The sequence below is a fragment of the Leucoraja erinacea genome, chromosome 8 (assembly GCF_028641065.1).
Source record: "Leucoraja erinacea ecotype New England chromosome 8, Leri_hhj_1, whole genome shotgun sequence".
Classification (NCBI taxonomy): Eukaryota; Metazoa; Chordata; class Chondrichthyes; order Rajiformes; family Rajidae; genus Leucoraja; species Leucoraja erinaceus.
In genome coordinates this window covers 17,539,447-17,560,824 of record NC_073384.1, presented here as the reverse complement: position 1 = coordinate 17,560,824, position 21,378 = coordinate 17,539,447, and the positions used below count along the sequence as shown (strand labels likewise).

Here is a 21,378-nt window from a genome sequence, read left to right as displayed (position 1 = left end):
ATTGAGAGAGTGCAGCATAGGTTCACAAGGTTAATTCCTGGAATGGCGGGACTGTCACATGCTGAGAGAATGGTGCGGCTGGGCTTGTATACACTGGAATTTAGAAGGATGAGAGGATATCTTATTGAAAGATAATATTATTAAGGGTTTGGACACACTAGAGGCAGGAAATATATTCCCGATGTTGGGGGAATCCAGAACCAGCAGCCAGTTTAAGAATAAGGGGCAAGGTATTTAGAATGGAGATGAGGAAACACTATTTTCACACAGAGAGTTGTCTGTGGAATTCTGCCTCAGAGGGCTGTGGAGGACAGTTCTCTGGATACTTTCCAGAGAGAGCATCATGATAGGGCTCATAAAGATAGCAGTCAGGGGTTATGGGGAGAAGGCACGAATGAGGTACTGATTGTGGATGATCAACCATGATCACATTGAATGGTGGTGCTGGCTCAAAGGGCCAAATGGCCTACTTCTGCACCGCTTGTCAACCGTTGCTTCTTTATACCAGTTTTCTCTTTTCCATTTAGTCCTGATGCAGGTTTCTCTCCACCTCTCTTTCCCCTCCCCCCCCACCCCAAGATGCTGCTTGATCCATCAAGTTCCTCCAGCAGATTGTTTGTTGCTCCAGATTACAGCACTTATTTGTACTGGCTGGTCCAAACAGTAGTTCCTAATTAAGCAATGGTGAATGTTTGGAGCATGGCAGTAGTTTAAAAAATAATATATCCTGTTTACACAGAGCTAAACAAGAATGGCCATCCATGGGCTTTGTGGAGTAATCAAGTCTAGCAATTAGAGACAGTTATAATGTCAACGACAGACAAAATAAGAATCATTGGGTAATTTTTTTTTTTTTTTTTTAAATGGTAGAGGGGTTGGAATCAGAGGTTGCTGGGCAACAGAGTTTACAGCAGGGAGCATAAATATTGTATTCAACTCTCCAATGTTTAATGGAGGAAACAGAGGGATGAGAGACCTGGGTGCAGACAATACTCAAGGAAAGGGATTCAGTAGTTTCTGAAAAATATTGTTGAGTGTTGGAAATAAAGGACCTGGCAGATCGTGACATAAAACAGTGGCAAAAGAAACCACTACTGTTGAGTTTGCAACTGAGAGCAGATGGATGGGAATAGATAAATTGGGCGTGATCTTATCCAGCTGGAAACCAATGTTAAGCCTGTGCCCCGGTAAATTGCATTGACCACACATTTTATTACATTGCAGCACCAAGTGGTTTGGTGAAGGTAGAATGTGCATGAGGAATAAACCAACAATTATTCAATTTAAATACTGCAACAGATTTAGGGCATTCAATGAGAATTCCTTTGATCAACTGCAATGGAGCTGGAAGAATCATTGCATGGCAAGAAATTATGAAGCAGATGCAGACATTAAATAATGAATGTAATTCAATTTCAAAACCCCTGAATCAAAAGGGAACAAAAAACATCAAAAGACAAACAAGATTAACAAGCTCCTCGTGATAAGAGCTTTGTTTGGCAAGGGTATTAAAGGTTACAGAACTAAGAATGATCAATAAAATAAAAATACATTCAATGTAATTGTGTGACAGATTAGGCACAAAAGGTCGATCTCAACTCTTGCTCCTCTGTGTCAGGCAGTCCAATCTGTAAACAGACTGAAAAACAAGCTCTGAACAGTCTTTACAGTCAGCCACTCATTTTGCTTCCTGTGTTTGACCCTATGTCTGGCACAGATCCATTCAATGGCCCAGCATCCGTGTTGGCTTCCTGGTATATGCATGACCAGAATTGGCAACCGTACCACCTATGCCAGTGGCACCAATTACAAAGCTTCAGGACGTTGGTAAATTTGAAGGTATCGGTATGAAAGTGAAAGTTCATTGTGCACATTCCTTGTTAGCTTCATCTGAGCAGAAACTCAACAGCCCAGATCTTGAAACGTAATTATTGCCAATTGCCTCATTTTGCCCAACTCAAGACATCAGTGACTAAAACTAACTCAATCTTGGTTTAATGTGGATGTGAACAATTAAATAATATCTAAACCTATGCTGTTAACACAAACCTAACATGCAGGAGTTGGTTAGGAAAGAATGTAGTCTGAACTGAATGAATTGGATTCATGTCTGCATCAATGAGGTTGTGAGCAGAAGTAATCAATTCTCATACTGCATAATTTCTTGAAGCAGTAACGCAGTGGGGTAAGGTCAATGCATGTCATTCAAATCAGTCTAATCAACATACTTAAGAAATGCAGATACTGGAAAAATCGAAAGTAGACAAAAAAATGATGGGGAAACTCAGCGGGTGAGGCAGCATCTATGGAGAGAAGGAATAGGCGACGTTTCGGGTCGAGACCCTTCTACCTAGAACTTATAGAGCTCAAATCAAAACCAGAAACTCCTGAGTGTAATGGTGCAGAAGAGAGAGAAAAAAAAATTGAGATTGCAATGGAGACAAAGGGTAGTGTGTAGATATTATGGGACAGGACCAACAACCCAAAGAACTTCAAGTGTCACCACAGGCAGAGATAAATTGCTGATTTTATCTTCATTTTAAGCAAAAAAGACCTGCCTTCGGTAATTTATCTGCAAATTGACTTAGAAACCCCACTAGCTCACTTAAGGCCTTCAGAGAAGGAGACCCGATGTCTTCTACTTTGGGCCTGTAAGTGTCTAACATCCCATGTATTTGACCTGCTGATTGCCCAACTAATCTCTCTTCTGCAGTGAAGAACATAAGTAGTAGCACACCTCCCAATGTGCAAAAAAAAGTGATCTTACATCCCGAGACATACATTACAAGAGCTACATCCCGAAAAACGAATAATTTATTTTACATCAATGATAAACTTGTACAAAGCATAGACCACAGCTTGACCAATGGCAAACTTTATAGTGGGATAGAGTCGCCAGTGTAGATTTACCAGAATGATGTGAAGCCACAGATAGTGACAGCCTCCAGACATTATAAATATCAAAATATTTACTTGTTCACACGAGGTATCAATGATCTGGGGCATTAATTGGTGGTTACATTGGCCATGAACTCACTGACATATTGGGATAGAAAACCATGTTCTGGTCCTGCTCTGTTCTGGTCCTGCTTTTTATGGAACACTGCATGCCATGAGGAGGCTTCAGGAAAAAGTGTTTTAAAGCATTGAGAGTTAAGTGAAATCTTCTTAAATAATTAGACCATCCTCGATCAGCTACAACAAAGGTTAGCAGCTAATGAAAAGAAAGTTTTACTTCCAGATTAAGTTCGGCATTTTGTAAACCAGTTAGAGAAGCAGTACGTACAGAACTAAGTGGAGAGAGAAGAGCAGTAAGATGAGTTCTAACCATGCTGTGAAATGAGTCACTGGGTGGACCGGGATTATTGGGATGCTGGTATGTTCAAAATCTCTGCAGTTCCCAGGATTTTAACTTATTAGTCACAGTTTGACCGATGTGGCGATTTGTGTCATATGAGGGCCGGGAAATAAAGGCCACCTGGTACAGAAAAACTCTCTCAAGAATTCTCAGAAAGTAATAGGAATGAGAGGTAGAGAGATTAGCTGGAATACTGGATTGTTTAGAAACATTACTCCCAAACCACAGGAAAGTGTGACAATTGTGCAGAGATAAACACCTTCTCAATTACAATACTTGTGGGATCAATCACCCCCAACAATACAGATTATCTACCGTCACAGCAACATCTTAAGGAGCAATCCTGTAATTTTCTTAAGAATTGTGACAATACCAGATCAACCTTCCTCCCTCTATGTGGCAAGTTGTCCTAATTTAAGACAAGCCATGTATGGCTCATTGAAGTGGGCATCTCAATGGTAAATCTATAATTGCTGTTTCACTGCTAAAGCTATAGAATCATTATAAAGTGAAAATTCAAAAGTTGCCAGAAATTGATTTGCAATGCCCCCGATTACAAAGGTCAGTTGCTTAAGTGAAACACGGGTTTATCATTGGAACACTTGACACACACAGTGCTCGGACAACACTGTAAAGTGCAAAAACAAACCTATTAACATAGCACCAGTCTTTTATGTTTTTGTATCTTTTCCGACAGCATCATTGCCTGTGCAGAGCTTAATGCAGGAATTGCTGCTCTCAGGAGGGATGAATGCTGGAACCCAGTTGGCTCTGATGGCACAAAGGGGAAGGAGAATGAGTCCTTGTTGTCTACAAAGTGGAGCCAAGTCCTTGTCACCCCCTTTCAAGTTTGTCCTGCATCCGCACCAGAGGCATCCTTTAAACCAACAGAGTCTTCAGTGATACAGACAGTCACACAGGAGGAACCTGTCAACAAGAGCATAGGTTAATGCTGACTTCCTGCAGGTATAGAGGTTAGAGAAATTTGTTTAGTAATATAAATACTCTGACTTCATTTCAAGGAGCTGGAATATAAAGATTACAACCCAATGTGTATACTTAGTCAGACACAGCTGGAGCGACTGTCTAATTCTGCACTTAATTTTAGGTAGGAGAGTCTAGCCCAAGGATGGAATGGCGATGATGCTTTTCACCTCCTGTCTGATTGGGGTGGTGTGAAGGGAGGATGGTGGAAAACAGGTGCTATCACTCACAATAAAGAAAAGTTATAACCTGGCTCTTCCAAGATCAAATGTATTAAGTGAGATAGGATCTGAAATCCTCAAACCCCCACCCATCACCAGGAGAGCATGGATTTAGATGGTTATTTATATTAAATTGGAGATTTCAAGACAAAGCATAATATATTATTTTCATCCATCAGGCCATTTCAGAGGTTCAGCACCTTCATATTTCCCTCCCCAGAGTGTTCCTCATTTCCTGATAGCCATAACCTCACAGTTCTGGTAACATCCGTGAAAACCTTAGTTGAATTGTAGGTTTTTGTTGCAGTGCAAGGATCTCTGCTGGCCAACACAAGTGCCTTGGTAGATCAAACTGGGACTGTGTTGAACTCATCTGCCTAATTATCCACCAAAAGAAAAGGCTTACAATGTTATAAAGGAATATATCCGTGGGATTTGGAAATTTCAGAATTCAAAGACATTGATAAAGAATGGCTAGATTTTGTACTTTCCTAGGAGCAAAAGCAGGCTGTAAAAGCTTTACATGGATGCAAAAAATAAACATTAGCGACTTATTGCTAGTGGGAGTGCTTTGCAGACAGGGGAAATTATATTGATAAACAAATAGAAAAACTGTGGAGGCATTTTTCACAATTTTCTTTGCATATCTTTTAATCATATGTCCCATGTACCTCCCACATCTCCCATTTCCATTTCCCAACTGTCTGTCTGAAGAAGGGCCTCGACCCGAAATGTAATCTCAAGTCAAGAGTTTATTGTCATGTGTCCCTGACAGGACAATGACATTCTTGCTTTGCTTCAGCACAACAGAACATAGTAGGCATTGACTACAAAACAGATCAGTGTGTCCATATACCATTATATACGCAAATACACACATGAATAAATAAACTGATGAAGTGCAAATAGCAGGTAATGGGCTATTAATGTTCAGAGTTTTGTCCCAGCCAAGTTTAATAGCCTGATGGCTATGGGGAAGTAGCTATTCCTGAACTGGTCATTGCAGTCTTCAGGCTCCTGTACCTTCTACCTGAAGGTAGCAGGGAGATGAGTGTTTGGCCAGGATGGTGTGGGTCCTTGATGATATTGCCAGCCTTTTTATGGCAGCGACTGCGATAGATCCCGTCGATGGGAGGTCAGAGCCGATGATCGACTGGGCAGTGTTTACACCTTTTCTCCAGAGATGCTGCCTGACCTGCTGAGTTATTCTAGCTTTTTGTGTCCATCTTAAGAGTTCCCATTATTGGGTATTAATTTAGACTGAAGATCGTTAAGGACCAGAGAAATAAAGAATAAGTTGGTAATTTTTTGGGAAGCTGTGACCAGTGAGGTGCTGCAGGGATTGGTGCCTCAGCTCAGCTTTTCATGATCTATTTCAGAGAGACTTTTTATTGTTGTAGACAAATCACAAAATTGTGCTGACGAAAGCTCAAGATACAGTGCATTCGGAAAGTATTCAGACCACTTCACTTTTTCCACATTTTGTTACGTTAGTCTTATTTTAAAATTGATTCATTTTTTTAAATCATCAATCTACACACAATACCCCAGAATAAAAGCAGCAAAAACAGGTGTTGCAAAGTAATTAAAAAGAAATGTGAAATATCACATTTACATAAGTATTCAGGCCCTTTGCCATAATACTCAAAATTGCGCCTGGGTTCATCCTGCTTCCATTGATTAACCTCGAGATGTTTTTCCCTCCCTCCTTCCTCTCCCCCTTTCCTTCTCCTTTTTCTCCCTCACCCTCATATTCCACCCCTCCTTCTCCCTCCCCTCTCCATCCTCTCCCTCCCTCCACCCCTCCCCCTTGAGCCCACCCACCATTCTATAAAATCAAGGCCAATCCCACTGTAACTGCAATCCCACTGGTAACCATTCACCACTAGGCTTATCCAGAATTCTACCACTGCCTGAAAAATAATCAATGGCTCAACTTCCACTGAGAAAGATAATTCCAATAGAGGGGGCAGCAAAGGATTACCAGGTTGATATCAGCAAACGGAGCTAATCTTATCAAGCTAAAATGATCTCTGGTTTGAAATGCCAATTGCAGGCTTTGAATTTCTCCTGACAGGATCAGCTAGAACCACAGTGCCCTCCATAATGTTTGGGACAAAGACCCATCATTTATTTATTTGCCTCTGTACTCCACAATTCGAGATTTGTAATAGAAAAAAATCACATGTGGTTAAAGTGCATATTGTCAGATATTATTATACATTTAGGTATCACCATGTAGAAATTACAGCTGTGTTTATACACATTTCAAGGCACCATAACGTTTTAGACACATGGCTTCACAGGTGTTTGTAATTGCTCAGGTGTGTTCATTTGCCTCCTTAATGCAGGTATAAGAGCTCTCAGCACCTAGCCTTTCCTCCAGTCTTTCCATCACTTTGGAAACTTTTATTGCTGTTTATGAACATGAGGACCAAAGCTGTGCCAATGAAAGTCAAATAAGCCATTATGAGACTGAGAAATAAGAATAAAATTTTTAGAGACATCAGCCAAACCTTACGCTTGCCAAAATCAACTGTTTGAAACATCGTTAAGAAGAATGAGAGCACTGGTAAGCTTACTAATCGCAAAGGGACTGGAAGACCTCCACAGCTGATGACAGTAGAATATCTCTATAATAAATGAAAAACCCCATACAGCTGTCGAACGGATCGGAAACACTATTCAGGAGTCGGGTGTGGATTTGTCAATGGCCACTATCCGCAGAAAACTTCATGACCAGAAATACAGAGGATTCACTGCAAGATGCAAACAACTGGTTTGCCGCAAAAATAGGATGGCCGGATTACAGTTTTCCAAGAAATATTAAAATGAGGAACCACAGTTCTGGAAAATGGTCTTGTGGATAGATGAGACGAAGATTATCTTATAGTTAAAGGCAAGAGCATAATATGGAGGAAAGAAGAAACTGCTCAAGATCCAAAGCATACGACCTCATCTGGGTTTTATGGCCTGGACATGTATGGCTGCTGAAGGTACTGACTCACTTTTCTTCATTGATGATACACCTGCTGATGGTAGCAGCATAATGAATTCGGAAGTGTATAGACACATCGTATCTACTCAAGTTCAAACAAATGCCTCAAAACTCATTGGTCGGCAGTTCATTCTACAGTAAGACAATGATCCCAAACATACTATTAAAGCAACAAAGGAATTTTTCAAAGCTAAATGGAATGGTCAATTCTTGAGTGGCCATGTCAATCACCCGATCTGAACGCAATTGAGCATGCGTTTTATATGCTGAAGAGAAAACTGAAGGGGACTACCCCTAAAACAAGCATAAGCTAAAGATGGCTGCAATACAGGCCTGGCAGAGATTCACCAGAGAAGACACCCAGCAACCGGTGATGTCTATGAATCGCAGACTTCAAGCAGTCATTGGCATGCAAAGGATATGCAACAAAATACTAAACATGACTACTTTCATTTGCATGACATTGCTGTGTCCGAAACATTATGATGCCTTGAAATGGGGGGGACTATGTATAAACACTGCTGTAATTTCTACATGGCGAAACCAAAATGCAAAAAAAATGACCTTTATTAAAATCTGACAATGTGCACTTTAACCACATGTGATTTTTTTCTATTATAAATCTCAATTTGTGGAGTACAGAGGCAAATAAATAAATTATGGGTCTTTGTCCCACACATTATGGAGGGCACTGTAGGTGTCAGGCGCAAAATAAGAGCCGAGCCATTTAAGCCGAGCTAGAGGCAAGAAGAATCTCTCACTCCCCGCTCCCCGGAGTATCTATGAAATTATATCCAGTCAGCTGTGCAGGCTTTAAAGTGCAGTGTTGGAGCACATTCAAGGATGGTCAATATACATTTATTAATATTAAGCAAATCAAAGGATGTGGGGTTCATGTACGGAAGTGACAGAGGTCAGAGATGACCTCACTGAATGGCAGAACTGGCAAGAGGCACTGATGGGTTCCTCTTTCTCATGGTTTTATAGTAGCACACCTGGGTGTGTGAATGAAACCACGATCTGCTTAGATAGAATTCCCGGATAATTCAATACTCACCACAGGACCCCAATCGCATTGTCCAGTTACCACCAACTCCAACAAACAGCTATAATCAGAACAAGCGCGCAGACGCTGGCACCAGTCGCACCAATTACCGTTCCCAATGGAATCCTGTGAACTGCAAAACATTCACACGTGGCATACCAGAATACTCATCATTATCAACCTTCAGTACAAGACCCTCCAGATCAGCGTGTTTTACCCGTTTCCTCTTGAAACAAATTATTGAATCTTCTGCCATTGCCCTTTACGGGAGTGCATTTCAGATTGCAACAATTTGTTTCATCTGTCTATTTTATATCATAAACATGAACTTTGCAACGAGTGATGTCTGAACCACAGTTTAAACAGAAATATAGAACTCCATCTAACATAAAGGCCAGATTTAACGTGGTTAGACACCGTTGGCCAATGTAGTTAATGTTCTATACCACACAATGCATACCATACTCACTTAAGGAAAAAGTTGACGATAATCCTTCGTCCAACTGCTGGTCCCACATTGTGCACGTGTAGTTGCCGGTGGGCCAGTTCACCAGTTCCAGCGTGCTCTTCACACAGACACTGCCACCTGTGCAGTTAAAAAGCTCTGTGTGCGAGTGCCTGGTCAGATTCTCCCCCAATCCATTTTCCCAGGTGACGCTAGGAGCTGGGTACCACTCGGAGGACTCGCAGACCAGCACCAACAGGCCCAGATCATCACCAGACGAATGAATGACTGGTTGGGTGCCGAGAGCTGCAAGGCAAAAGTAAACAGTTTAAACTAAGCCAACAAAGCACAAGGAATCTTACCTCACTGGATCGCCTTGGCAATGTTGTCCATCTGGGCTCAGCTTGTGAATCGTTGATTAATTTTAGGCTTGTTGTGAGGAGAGAGTGGTGAGGGACAAAAAAAGTGATGGAGATCTTGAGTTTAAATGGATTCATGAAAGGACTTTGCAAACAGGTGCTGGATAACAAAATAAAAAGTCAAATGGTATGACTTAGTCTATCTTTGGGCTCCAGGAAGAGGGTAAAGGCATGGGAAAAGATATGGAGACTACTGTTCAAAGGACTAAGTTATATAGAGAAGAAGGGAAAATTCTTCTTGCAATATAGAAAGACAAGGGATGATTTAAATGGGTCTTTCTAAATTATGGTATTTTTAAGGACCAGCACTACAGCTGCAACGAGTTATGGTGGTCTTGAATGTTCCTTAAAGGGGGACCTTGGAGATTTAGCTGGAACATAAAATACGGATCAAATCTTAAGGGGTAAACAGTCAAATTTGAGGGAAAGAATTAAAATGGAGAAGTTGAACTTCCTGTCTTTAAAGGACATGGGATAAATGGAGGTCTGCTCTGCCTATCAATTTTATTAAATGATGAGACCTAAAGGGAAGTGGCACTGATAAACAAGTTAATTCAAATTGAATATTCTTCAGCAAGTCGTTTCTTTCTTTGTTCTGGTAAAGCATCATGTTTTCTGGTCAGGTTAAATTCCAAGAGATGTTAAAGCACGGCAGCTGAAGCAGCAGATCGAAGGCTAACCAATAGATTAGCCTGCTGGTTCTTCCATCATCGCCCTGGCAAAAGAATCTTGTTATGTATTCAGACTTCCGTTCCTTGCTCAATCCTGCTCTCTTGCGCTCCCAGCCTCCTGTGTACATCGTTCGGTATATCAGCCTTGGCTGGGGACCAACCCTTGCCCCAGAGCCACTGTAGGACAGGAGCTGGCACAGAAAAGAAACTCAGTACCCTTGCACTCCACAATATGAAGGACATACAACTACTTTCAATTCATTCAAGTCATTGATCTGTCATACATTTACAAATGAATGGGAAACCAAATCTTTCAGCTACATCCTGGTTATTTCTAGCTTGTGCACAAATCCTGCTTACATTGCCAAGAGGAGTAGCTGGACTACCAACAACCAGCACCTATATCCAACCCCACCCTCTTCACATCTGAACAGAGCAGTCACTCCTCCTTCCATTCAGCAATTCCTTGCTGGCACCATGCCATATTCCCCATTTTCCTGAAATCAAACTCTCAACATTATCCCTTCCCTTCTACTCCCTTATGTATTACAGAAAATGTGTGAAAATCACAGATAATGGATGGAATGATTCAGCATGGCTCGGAGGGTAGCCCGCTCCAAGCCCTCAATCCAGGTACTTGCACACAAAATAGAGGTCAACACCTCAGCGCAGTACCAAAGATCTGTTGCAACATCTGATGTGCCATCTTTCAGGTGTAATTTTAAACTGACACTCTGCCTCCTCTCATTCAGGGAAGGTTTGAAAAGATAATTGTTTTCAAAAGGTTCTGAATTCTCACCGGTCCTACACCAATCCCAAATTCCAATTCACCAGAACAAATGACCATGTTGGTAAAGTAGTCCCTTTTGTGGAATCTTGTGTGAAAATTAGCTGGGTCACCTCCATTATAACATTTTAAAACTATATTACAAGTGACGTTGGGATTATTGGGGCAGTTAAGTTCCCAGAAAATGTCCCACAACACAATTTTTCATCATGTGAAACTGGGTCATCTGCGTATGTGTCAAGAAATGAATTGAAATGATAGTTTACTTTTTGCACAAATCTCGTAAAGAGTAAATTTTAATTCCCTGAATTCCCTTAACCAGCATTGGTTCTTCAGTTTGATGCTGTACAAATTCCTTTGACAACATCCCACAGAAACTTCAAATACCCTCTCTCGCTGGGAAATACAGCTCTTTGCTGACATTCACCAAAACTAGCATGCATCTCAACTGCACATCCCTTCTTGCCTGCTACTGGGAAAATACAAAGGCTGCCTAGTATTGTCTGCTATACAGGCTACAGCCCTGACTTGAAGCCTCATATCACTCAGCAGCAGGTTCTTTCTACACCCCAACAGTGGAAATTTGAAACATTGTCACAGGAAAAAGAGGTGAACCCAATTGCTTTCTGCACTGTTCAACAAAACATTTAAAAGTCTGCACAGCTTCAACCTCGAGCTGAACCTCAACCAAGATCACTTACTTCAGCTCTGTAATATCATTTTATTTCCCTTATCTCTGATGAACAAATGAACATATTCAGAAATTTAAAGACAAAAAGTTTGCGCTAGCAGAAAGTGGCTACAAAAGTACCAGATTTCTATAAAATCCCAACCAGCCCACTGTATTGAAAATTCTGTTTTTTTATTATGGGCTAATAGAAACATAGAAAATAGGTGCAGGAGTAGGCCATTCGGCCCTTCAAGCCTGCACCGCCATTCAATATGATCATGGCTGATCATCCAACTCAGTATCCTGTTCCTGCCTTCTCTCCATACCCCCTGATCCCTTTAGCCACAAGGGCCACATCTAACTCCCTCTTAAATATAGCCAATTAACTGGCCTCAACTACCTTCTGCGGCAGAGAATTCCAGAGATTCACCACTCTGTGTGAAAAAAGTTTTCCTCATCTCGGTCCTAAAAGATTTCCCCCTTATCCTTAAACTATGACCCCTTGTTCTGGAATACTTGACCCACAGACTCTCTCCAACATCATCCATTTCTTTCTGCCTCCGAAACATCCCAGTCATCACCCCATCTCTGGGCGACCAGAGTAATGGACTTGGATGCTTGCCTGCCAACGATAACCAATTCCCAGGAACAGAGGCATTAATACAAACCGTTTTACTCAGAGAGCAACCATGCTCTCATTCCTGGTGTTAAAGAAGGACCATTATATTTCTCATTGATCAAACCTGTATCTTACGATAATCAATAAGAGGGTACCGATTATACTTTACTTTTAATCAGCTCAACCAGACGACAGACACAACGCATTCCGAGGCACAAGGCATGGCATAGGTTTTAAATTACCTTGTCCAGATGGGAGAAGCAGTACTTCCAGTTGAAAGTACTCATCTCCAGATCCCTTCTGCTTTTATAAAGCACTGAAGAATAAGAAGTCAGCAATGTGGCACATTGTGTTAGGGCTCTGACATACGACCACAAGTAATAGCAAAGAGTCTCAGGCCATGATCCCAATCCCACACACGATTTTCTGGACTTGCTGGGCCACTGTGGAAAGATACTGGGCGCAGATTGAGGGAAGGAACACAAACAAAGCCCAGGAGAGGATTTAATTTTGATTTTATATACACATATAGATATATCTAAAAAAAAGCTTTCAGTTTAGTATCCAAGTTTAAACACAGCTTTGCTCCAATCATGATCAGACTGATACCTGTACAAGAGTTTTAGAAAGAAGCAATTAATTCATTATCTTTGAACCAGTGAAACAAGTATCACTCATCCTTACCTCGGATACTGAGGAAGACTTGTGCATCGGAGTCTTGTGATCGGCTGGAGACATGGAGTTTATAGATTCCAGTGTCTAACAGAGACATGTTCCTCAGTCTCAGGGACAAGTTCCCATTGGAAATCTCGTTGGGAAAGACTTCAGTGCGGTTGCGAAAACTTGGATCTTGCTCCGTCTGGTTGCTTTGGTTCCTTGGGTAAATGTAGACAATTCCCATTGTATCTGCCTTCTTCCAAACAAACGCCACACTGCCAATCTTATTCCCAGTCTTAAATCGACACTGGATAACATCATCATCTCCAGCTTTGGCTGTGACTCTGTCTTCGCTGCACTGCACCTTGAGGCGACCTATAAATGTGATAACCAAGAGTAGATTAAGCTGATCACCATCAGAAATAGAAAGCTTCATACAGTACTTCATGCTAATGCACCAGTCCATATCATGATCCTCAGAAAGCCATTTACTCTTGAACTACTCTACTATCTTAACAGTTACATGCAAAACTGGATGAGGTGTCCTTTCAAACTTTTGGATCCAACTGGAATACAACTTGGATCGAGGGTAGGATCATTCATTTGAACTGGGAAATGCTAGGCAGCAGTGGTCTTAAGTTCCAATAGAGGAAGGGTGCAAGAGAACAAAGAGAATGCTTGTGATCTGCTGGTGACCGAGAAACTAAATAAGACAAATGGTGGCAGCATCAGCTAGAGAAGAGTCATTCATGAAAACAGGAGACGCAAGTATATTTTGGGAATGGGGGATACTAAATAACACAGTTCCTGCAAGTTTAAAATAAAAGAAACACTCAAATATGCAGCAGTCAGAAGACTGCAGAATATCAAAACCAGAAAAGCTAGAATGGGTATGAGATTGAGAATTAAAGGTCTGAAGAAGGGTCTCAACCCAAAATATCTGTCTTTTCCCTCCAGACACTTACTGACATGTTGAATTTGTCAGCACTATGTTTTTTGCTGGAGAAATAAAGTGACAGGGAAGTGGAAGCTTAGGGTTACCTCTATAGCTGAATAAAAATGTTCAGCAAATCACCCAACTATACTCATTTTTTTGTTTCTCTTAATGTAAAGGAGTTAAATTCCAAACTTGTACAAGTGAATTGCTGCTTCACCCGAAAGGTGTGTTTGGGTCATGAGTTGGTGGAATGTGAAGAAATGGAAGGCAACTGTTCATACACATTTCTAGTACTGTTTAAGAAAGAACTGCAGATGCAGGTAAAAACGAAGGTAGACACAAAATGCTGGGGTAACTCAGCGGGTGAAGCAGCAAATTGAGAGAAGGAATTGGCGACATTTCGGGTCGAGACCCTTCTTCAGACTGAATGGCCTACTCCTGCAGCTATTTTTCTGTTTCCCTTCTTAGGTCTTCATTCAGTTCTCTATTTACATCTTTCCAGCCAGATCAGTTACAATGCTCCAGCCTCAATTATGTGCAGTTTTGTCTGCCCTTTCCAGATTGACAACATTTTTTCTATATCATGGTACCCAGAACTGAATGCAATACTATAAATGCAGGCTCACCAAGGTCTTATACAACTGCAGCATAACCTCCCAACTTCTATACTCAATACTGATAAAGGCCAATGTGCCAAATGCCATTTTGACCACATTATCTACCCGTGACCATGCACCTGCACTCCTAGACCCCTCTGCTCTGCAACATGCTCCAGAGCCCTACCATTCACTGTGTAGGTCCTACCAATGTTAGACTTCCCAAAACGTAACACCACATATTTCTCTGTATAAAATTCCATCAACCATTCCTCAGCACACCTGGTCAATCAATCAAGATCCTGCTGCAATTTTTCACAGCCATCTTCACTATCTGCAAAACCACCTACTTTTGTATCATCTGCAAACTTGCTGTGTATGTTCTCATCCAAATCATTGATATAGATGACAAGCAGTAACGGAACCCAGCAACAAACTCTGAGCCGCATCAGTAGTCACAGGCCTCCAATCCGAGAAGCAACCTTCTGCCTCCTTCCATGAAACCAATTTTCTATCCATTCAGTTATCTCTCCTTGGATCCCCAGAAATCTAACCTTCCAGAGCAGCCTACCATGCGGAATGTGGTCAAACACTTTGCTAAGTCCATTTCTGCAGCTCTGCCCTCAGCGACCTTTTTGGACATGTCTTAACATAGAAACATAGAAAATAGGTGCAGGAGTAGGCCATTCGGCTCTTCGAGCCTGCACCGCCATTCAATATGATCATGGCTGATCATCCAACTCAGTATCCTGTTCCTGCCTTCTCTCCATACCCCCTGATCCCTTTAGCCACAAGGGCCACATCTAACTCCCTCGTAAATATAGCCAATGAACTGGCCTCAACTACCTTCTGCGGCAGAGAATTCCAGAGATTCACCACTCTCTGTGTGAAAAAGTTTTCCTCATCTCGGTCCTAAAAGATTTCCCCCTTATCCTTAAACTGTGACCCCTTGTTCTGGACTTCCCCAACATCGGGAACAATCTCCCTGCATCTAGCCTGTCCAACCACTTAAGAATTCTGTAAGTTTCTATAAGATCCCCCCTCAATCTTCTAAATTATAGCGAGTACAAACCTAGTCTATCCAGTCTTTCTTCATATGAAAGTCCTGACATCCCAGGAATCAATTTAAAAAAAAACTAAATTTGTGAGACACGACCTCCCACGTACAAACCCACACTGACTGGCCAATCAGCAGGCCCAGTCCTCTGGCCAATCATACAGAATAGTCACCTAGCCATACAGGCAAGAGTTGATTATAGAGTTGGATGCCGCAGGCCGCCACCCACCCCCACGTTGAGGGGACGGGACCCGACGGATCCCCCTAGGTATCACTCTAAAACTCTATGACTCTATGTAGTATCTGCATGAATTTCTCATTACTTGGGAATATTTTGGTATATTTTCTGATATTAAAAAATTCAGTAACTGATTCAGTAACTGATTGTGTGCATTACTAAGGCCAGTATTTATTGCACATCCTGAACTTCCCATGGAGCTGTATTCAATTTGGTGTGGCTTTGTATACAAGCTAGTACCACATGCTGGGACTACCTTGTACACAAATTCTTAGGTTTAAGCATAATGAAGGAACATTCCAAAAACATGGAGTGGAGCATGCTGTTCCCAGGTGCCTTCTGAACCTCTTCATCCATATCCATATCTCTATATTTATAAATCTCTGATCTTGGATGTGTGTGCATTTGTGCAATGTTCGTGTACGTTTTCTCCTCGAAAACATGACGCACTAACGGTGAAATATTTACATATTCTGATAGAGATTTACGTCGTGATTCCATGCATTATTTCTCGAGTTATTAATCAAAATGTTTAAACATCTGAAAGAACTTAGAAAATAAAACCACTTGGCTTTGGCTGATGACATCACATTGGCTGCACGCTGTATTCACGCACTGCGAGTGACGTCACCCAGCTGCCCGCTCGCTCAGGGGTCCTCGGGCCGGCGCATGATGGGGAGGTAGCTCCCCTCTCTGTCTCTGCCCTCTCCCCATCTCAAAAAGGCGCCGAAAATCGGAAACCTCAGCTCCAAAAGGCAACGGACAGCCAGAAACACCAGCTCCAAAAGGCAGCAACCCCCCCTCTCCCCGTCTCTCACTCTCTCTGCCCTCTCTCCCTGTCTCTGCCCTTTCTCTGTCTCTGACCTCTCTACCTCCCCTCTCCAGCCGCGCCTGTACAGTTCGGGGCTATGCGTGAGTGGATAGGGCATGGACAGGGTAAAAGGAGCAAATGAATAATAATAATACATAAAACAAAGAACAGTACAACACAGGAATGAACCCTTCGGCAACCCACAATGTTCGTGTCGAACATATCTCACATGATCCCAGCAAATCCAAATTAAAAAACTCCCCCACTTCCCAAAGATGATACATCTTTCAGAACTATTCCAAACATCAAACACAAAATTAAAAGATGTTAAGAAAAAAAACACAAGCAAATCAGCATTCTCAGGTAAGTTGGAATGAGAGGAATCAATTTTCAATTACATCAGCAATCAGTGTCCTGCCACAAATATCCAAGTGTTTCTGCTTTGAATTATATGTTAGGGCACATTACATCTTTTTGTATTAAGGAGATCATCAGGGAGTTCTGTCATTATGCTGCATATGAAATAATCTTGGCATGGTGGAATCTTGACTTTGTGAAATTGATGTTTATCCTTCCATTGTTATTTACAAATCGGTTTACAGATTTAAGTCTACACTAAAAACATTTAATTAGCGAAGGAAAGATATCAGCTATTTGACCTACCAGTGTCATTATATTTTTATGCTTCCCTCGTATTCAGACAGATTAGCCTGGTACGAACTAGTACAGAGCATGTTATTTATCAAGCTTTATTAACTCTGGACTATGACTTCAAATCAGCTGGTTGATAAATGAAGGACAGGTGGCATAAACGAGAGGCCATTTTCAGATAGGCAACTAAAACTATGACAGCAAGGTGCAGCAGCAGAGAATGGGACAGTAATAGAAACATAGAAAATAGGTGCAGGAGTAACCCATTCGGCCCTTCGAGCCTGCACCCCCATTCAATATGATCATGGCTGATCATCCAACTCAGTATCCTGTATCTGCCTACTCTCCATACCCTCTGATCCATTTAGCCACAAGGACCACATCTAACTCCCTCTTAAATATAGCCAATGAACTGGCCTCAACTACCTTCAGAGAATTCCACAGATTCACCACTCTGTGTAAAAAATGATTTTCTCATCTTGGTCCTAAAAGATTTCCCCCTTATCCTTAAACTGTGACCACTTGTTCTGGACTTCCCCAACATCGGGAACAATCTTCCTGCATCTAGCCTGTCCAACCCCTTAAGAACTTTGTAAGTTTCTATAAGATTCCCCCACAATCTTGTAAATTCTAGCGAGTACAAGCCGAGTCTATCCAGTCTTTCTTCATATGAAAGTTCTGACATCCCAGGAATCAGCCTGGTGAACCTTCTCTATACTCCCTCTGTGGCAAGAATGTCTTTCCTCAGATTAGGAGACCAAAACTGTACGCAATACTCCAGGTGTGGTCTCACCAAGACCCTGTACAACTGCAGTAGAACCTCCCTGCTCCTATACTCAATTCCTTTTGCTATGAATGCTAACATAACATTCGCTTTCTTCACTGCCTGCTGCACCTGCATGCCCACTTTCAATGACTGGTATACCATGACACCAAGGTCTCGTTGCATCTCCCCTTTTCCTAATCGGCCACCATTCAAATAAGTCTACTTCCCCGTGTTTGCCACCAAAGTGGATAACCTCACATTTATCCACATTATACTGCATCTGCCATGCATTTGCCCACTCACCCAACCTATCCAAGTCACCTTGCAGCCTCCTAGCATCCTCCTCACAGCTAACACTGCTCCCCAACTTCGTGTCATCCGCAAACTTGGAGATGTTGCATTCAATTCTCTCGTCCAAATCATTAATATATATTGTAAATAGCTGAGGTCCCAGCACTGAGCCTTGCGGTACCCCACTAGTCACTGCCTGCCATTCTGAAAAGGACCCGTTTACTCCTACTCTTTGCTTCCTGTCTGCCAGCCAGTTTTCTATCTACATCAATACTGAACCCCCATTGCCGTGTGCTTTAGGTTTGCATGTTAATCTCTTATGTGGGACCTTGTCGAAAGCCTTCTGAAAGTCCAGAAATAACACATCCACTGGTTCTCCCTTATGCATTCTACTAGTTACATCCTCGAAAAATTCTAAAAGATTCGTCAGACATGATTTACCTTTCATAAATTCATGCTGACTTTGTCCAATAATCTCACCACTTTCCAAATGTGCTGCTATCCCATCTTTAATAACTGACTCTAGCAGTTTACCCACTACCGATGTTAGACTAACTGGTCTGTAATTCCCCGCTTTCTCACTCCCTCCCTTTTTAAAAAGTGGGGTTACATTAGCTACCCTCCAATCCTCAGGAACTACTCCAGAATCTAAAGAGTTTTGAAAAATTATCACTAATGCATCCACTATTTCTGGGGTTAATTCCTTAAGTACTCTGGTATGCAGCCTATCTGACCCTGGGGATTTATCGGCCTTTAATCCATTCAATTTACCTAACACCACTTCCCGGCTAACCGGGATTTCACTCAGTTCCATCTCATTTGACCCCCCGTCCCCTGCTATTTCCGGCAGATTATTTATGTCTTCCTTAGTGAAGACAGAACCAAAGTAGTTATTCAATTGGTCTGCCATGTCCTTGTTCCCCATGATCAATTCACCCGTTTCTGACTGCAAGGGACCTACATTTGTTTTAACTAATCTTTTTCTTTTCACATATCTATAAAAACTTTTGCAGTCAGTTTTTATGTTCCCTGCCAATTTTTTTCCATAATCTATTTTCCCTTTCCTAATTAATCCCTTTGTCCTCCTCTGCTGGACTCAGAATTTCTCCCAGTCCTCTAGTAGGCTGCTTTTTCTGGCTAATTTGTATGCTTCATCTTTTGTTTTGTTACTATTCCCTGATATCTCTTGTTATCCACGGATGTACTACCTTCCCTGATTTATTCTTTTGCCAAACTGGGATGAACAATTTTGTAGTTCATCCATGCAGTCTTTAAATGCCTTCCATTGCCTATCCACTGTTAACCCTTTAAAAAACAATTGCCAGTCTATCTTGGCCAATTCATGTCTCATACCCTCAAAGTTACCTTTCTTTAAGTTCAGAACCCGTGTTTCTGAATTAATTATGTCACTCTCCATCCTAATGAAGAACGCAACCATATTATGGTCACTCTTGCACAAGGGGCCACGCACAACAAGACTGTGAACTAACCCTTCCTCATTACTCAATACCAAGTCTAGAATAGCCTGCTCTATCGTTGGTTCCTCTACATGTTGGTTTAGAAAAATATCCCGCATACATTCCAAGAAATCCTCTTCCTCAGCACCCCTGCCAATTTGATTCATCCAATCTATATGTAGATTGAAGTCACCCATTATAACTGTTTTACCTTTGTTGCACGCATTTCTAATTTCGTGTTTGATGCCATCCCCAACTCCACTACTACTGTTAGGTGGCCTGTACACAACTCCCACTAGCGTTTTCTGCCCCTTAGTGTTTCGCAGCCCTACCCAAATCGATTCCACATCCTCCAAGCTAATGTCCTTCTTTTCTATTGCGTTAATCTCCTCTCTAACCAGCAACGCTACCCCACCTCCTTTTCCTTTCTGTCCATCCCTCCTGAATATTGAATATCCTTGGATGTTCAGCTCCCAGCCTTGGTCACCCTGGAGCCATGTCTCCATGATCTCAACTATATCATATTCATTAATAACTATCTGCACATTCAACTCATCCACCTTATTACGAATGCTCCTTGCATTGAGACATAAAGCCTTCAGGCTTGTTTTTACAACACTCTTACCCTTTATACATTTATGTTGAAAATTGACCCTTTTTGATTTTTGCCCTGGATTTGTCTGCCTGCCACTTTTACTTTTCACGTTGCTACCTATTGCTTCTACCCTCATTTTGCACCCCTCTGTCTCTCTGCTCACACATTTAAGAAACCCACCACCTCTTATTCTCTGTTTATTATATTTTTCTTCTTTCTCCCCTAAATGTTGGGTCTGAGTGCTTCCCTTCTCTGCCTCCTGCCTCACACACTGTCTACTAGCTTTCTCTATTTGAGTCCTTCCCCCAACTGTCCTAGTTTAAAGTCTTCCCAGTAATCATCACAAAGGAGAAAAAAAAATCTTAAATCCAATTTGTTCGACAAATGCAATGGAAATAGTAGAATCAAGAAAATGTAAAGAACAAAATGGACAAGTATTGCTACAAAAATCTGCAGGTTAGACACAACCTGTAACAACTTTGACAATAGAGTTTCAGAGCAAGGAAGCAGAAGATGGGAGGATGGCTAATGTGGTGCCTTTACTTAAGGCTACATGGCCAAGCCAGGCAACTTATAGGCTGGTGAGCCTAACATCAGTGATGGAAATATTATTGGAGAGGATTCTGAGGAACTGGATCTACCAACATTCCAGAGTGGAGAAGTCGGATAATACAGAAGTAGTGCGAGTGGGGAGCGATGGTGTGGATTTGGTGTGCCGTAGGGCCCGACTCCATGCTGTATCGCTAAAACTAAAACTAGACATTTGCCAAGTCGAGGACTCATTTGGGATAATCAGCATTGATTTGTGTGGGAAAATTATGTTTCACAGATGAGTGAATTTATTTTTGAAGGAATGACCAAATAGATTGTATACATCGATTTTGCACAGAAAGTGGTGATCCAGGTAGATGGGGAGGTGAAGATGATGTTTGGCATATTGGCCAAAGAATAAGTGGCAAGCCATTTAGAACGGAGATGAGGAAATACTTTTTCCACATAGAGTTGTGAGTGTGTGGAATTCTCTACCTCTATCTCTACCTAGGGCGGTGGGGGCTGGTTCTCTGGGTGATTTCAAGAGAGATAGATAGAGCTCTTAGGGATAGCA

General features: G+C 41.7%; 1 protein-coding gene across 2 annotated transcripts in view; it reads right to left on the bottom strand.

The window, feature by feature from the left end:
• Window positions 1-1,189: 1,189 nt before the first annotated feature.
• Window positions 1,190-21,378, bottom strand: part of LOC129699377 (CD276 antigen-like) — a 48,100-nt gene continuing 27,911 nt past the window's right edge. The window contains exons 3-6 of one of the 2 annotated variants that reach the window (XM_055639099.1): window positions 12,902-13,249; window positions 9,076-9,357; window positions 8,619-8,739; window positions 1,190-4,285 (exon numbers count right to left, since the gene is read on the bottom strand). In XM_055639099.1, coding sequence (XP_055495074.1) covers window positions 8,645-8,739; window positions 9,076-9,357; window positions 12,902-13,249 — 725 coding nt within the window. In that variant the 3' untranslated portion in view covers window positions 1,190-4,285; window positions 8,619-8,644. The remainder of the gene's footprint in view (window positions 4,286-8,618; window positions 8,740-9,075; window positions 9,358-12,901; window positions 13,250-21,378) is intronic. The other variant, XM_055639098.1, reaches the window with a different exon arrangement.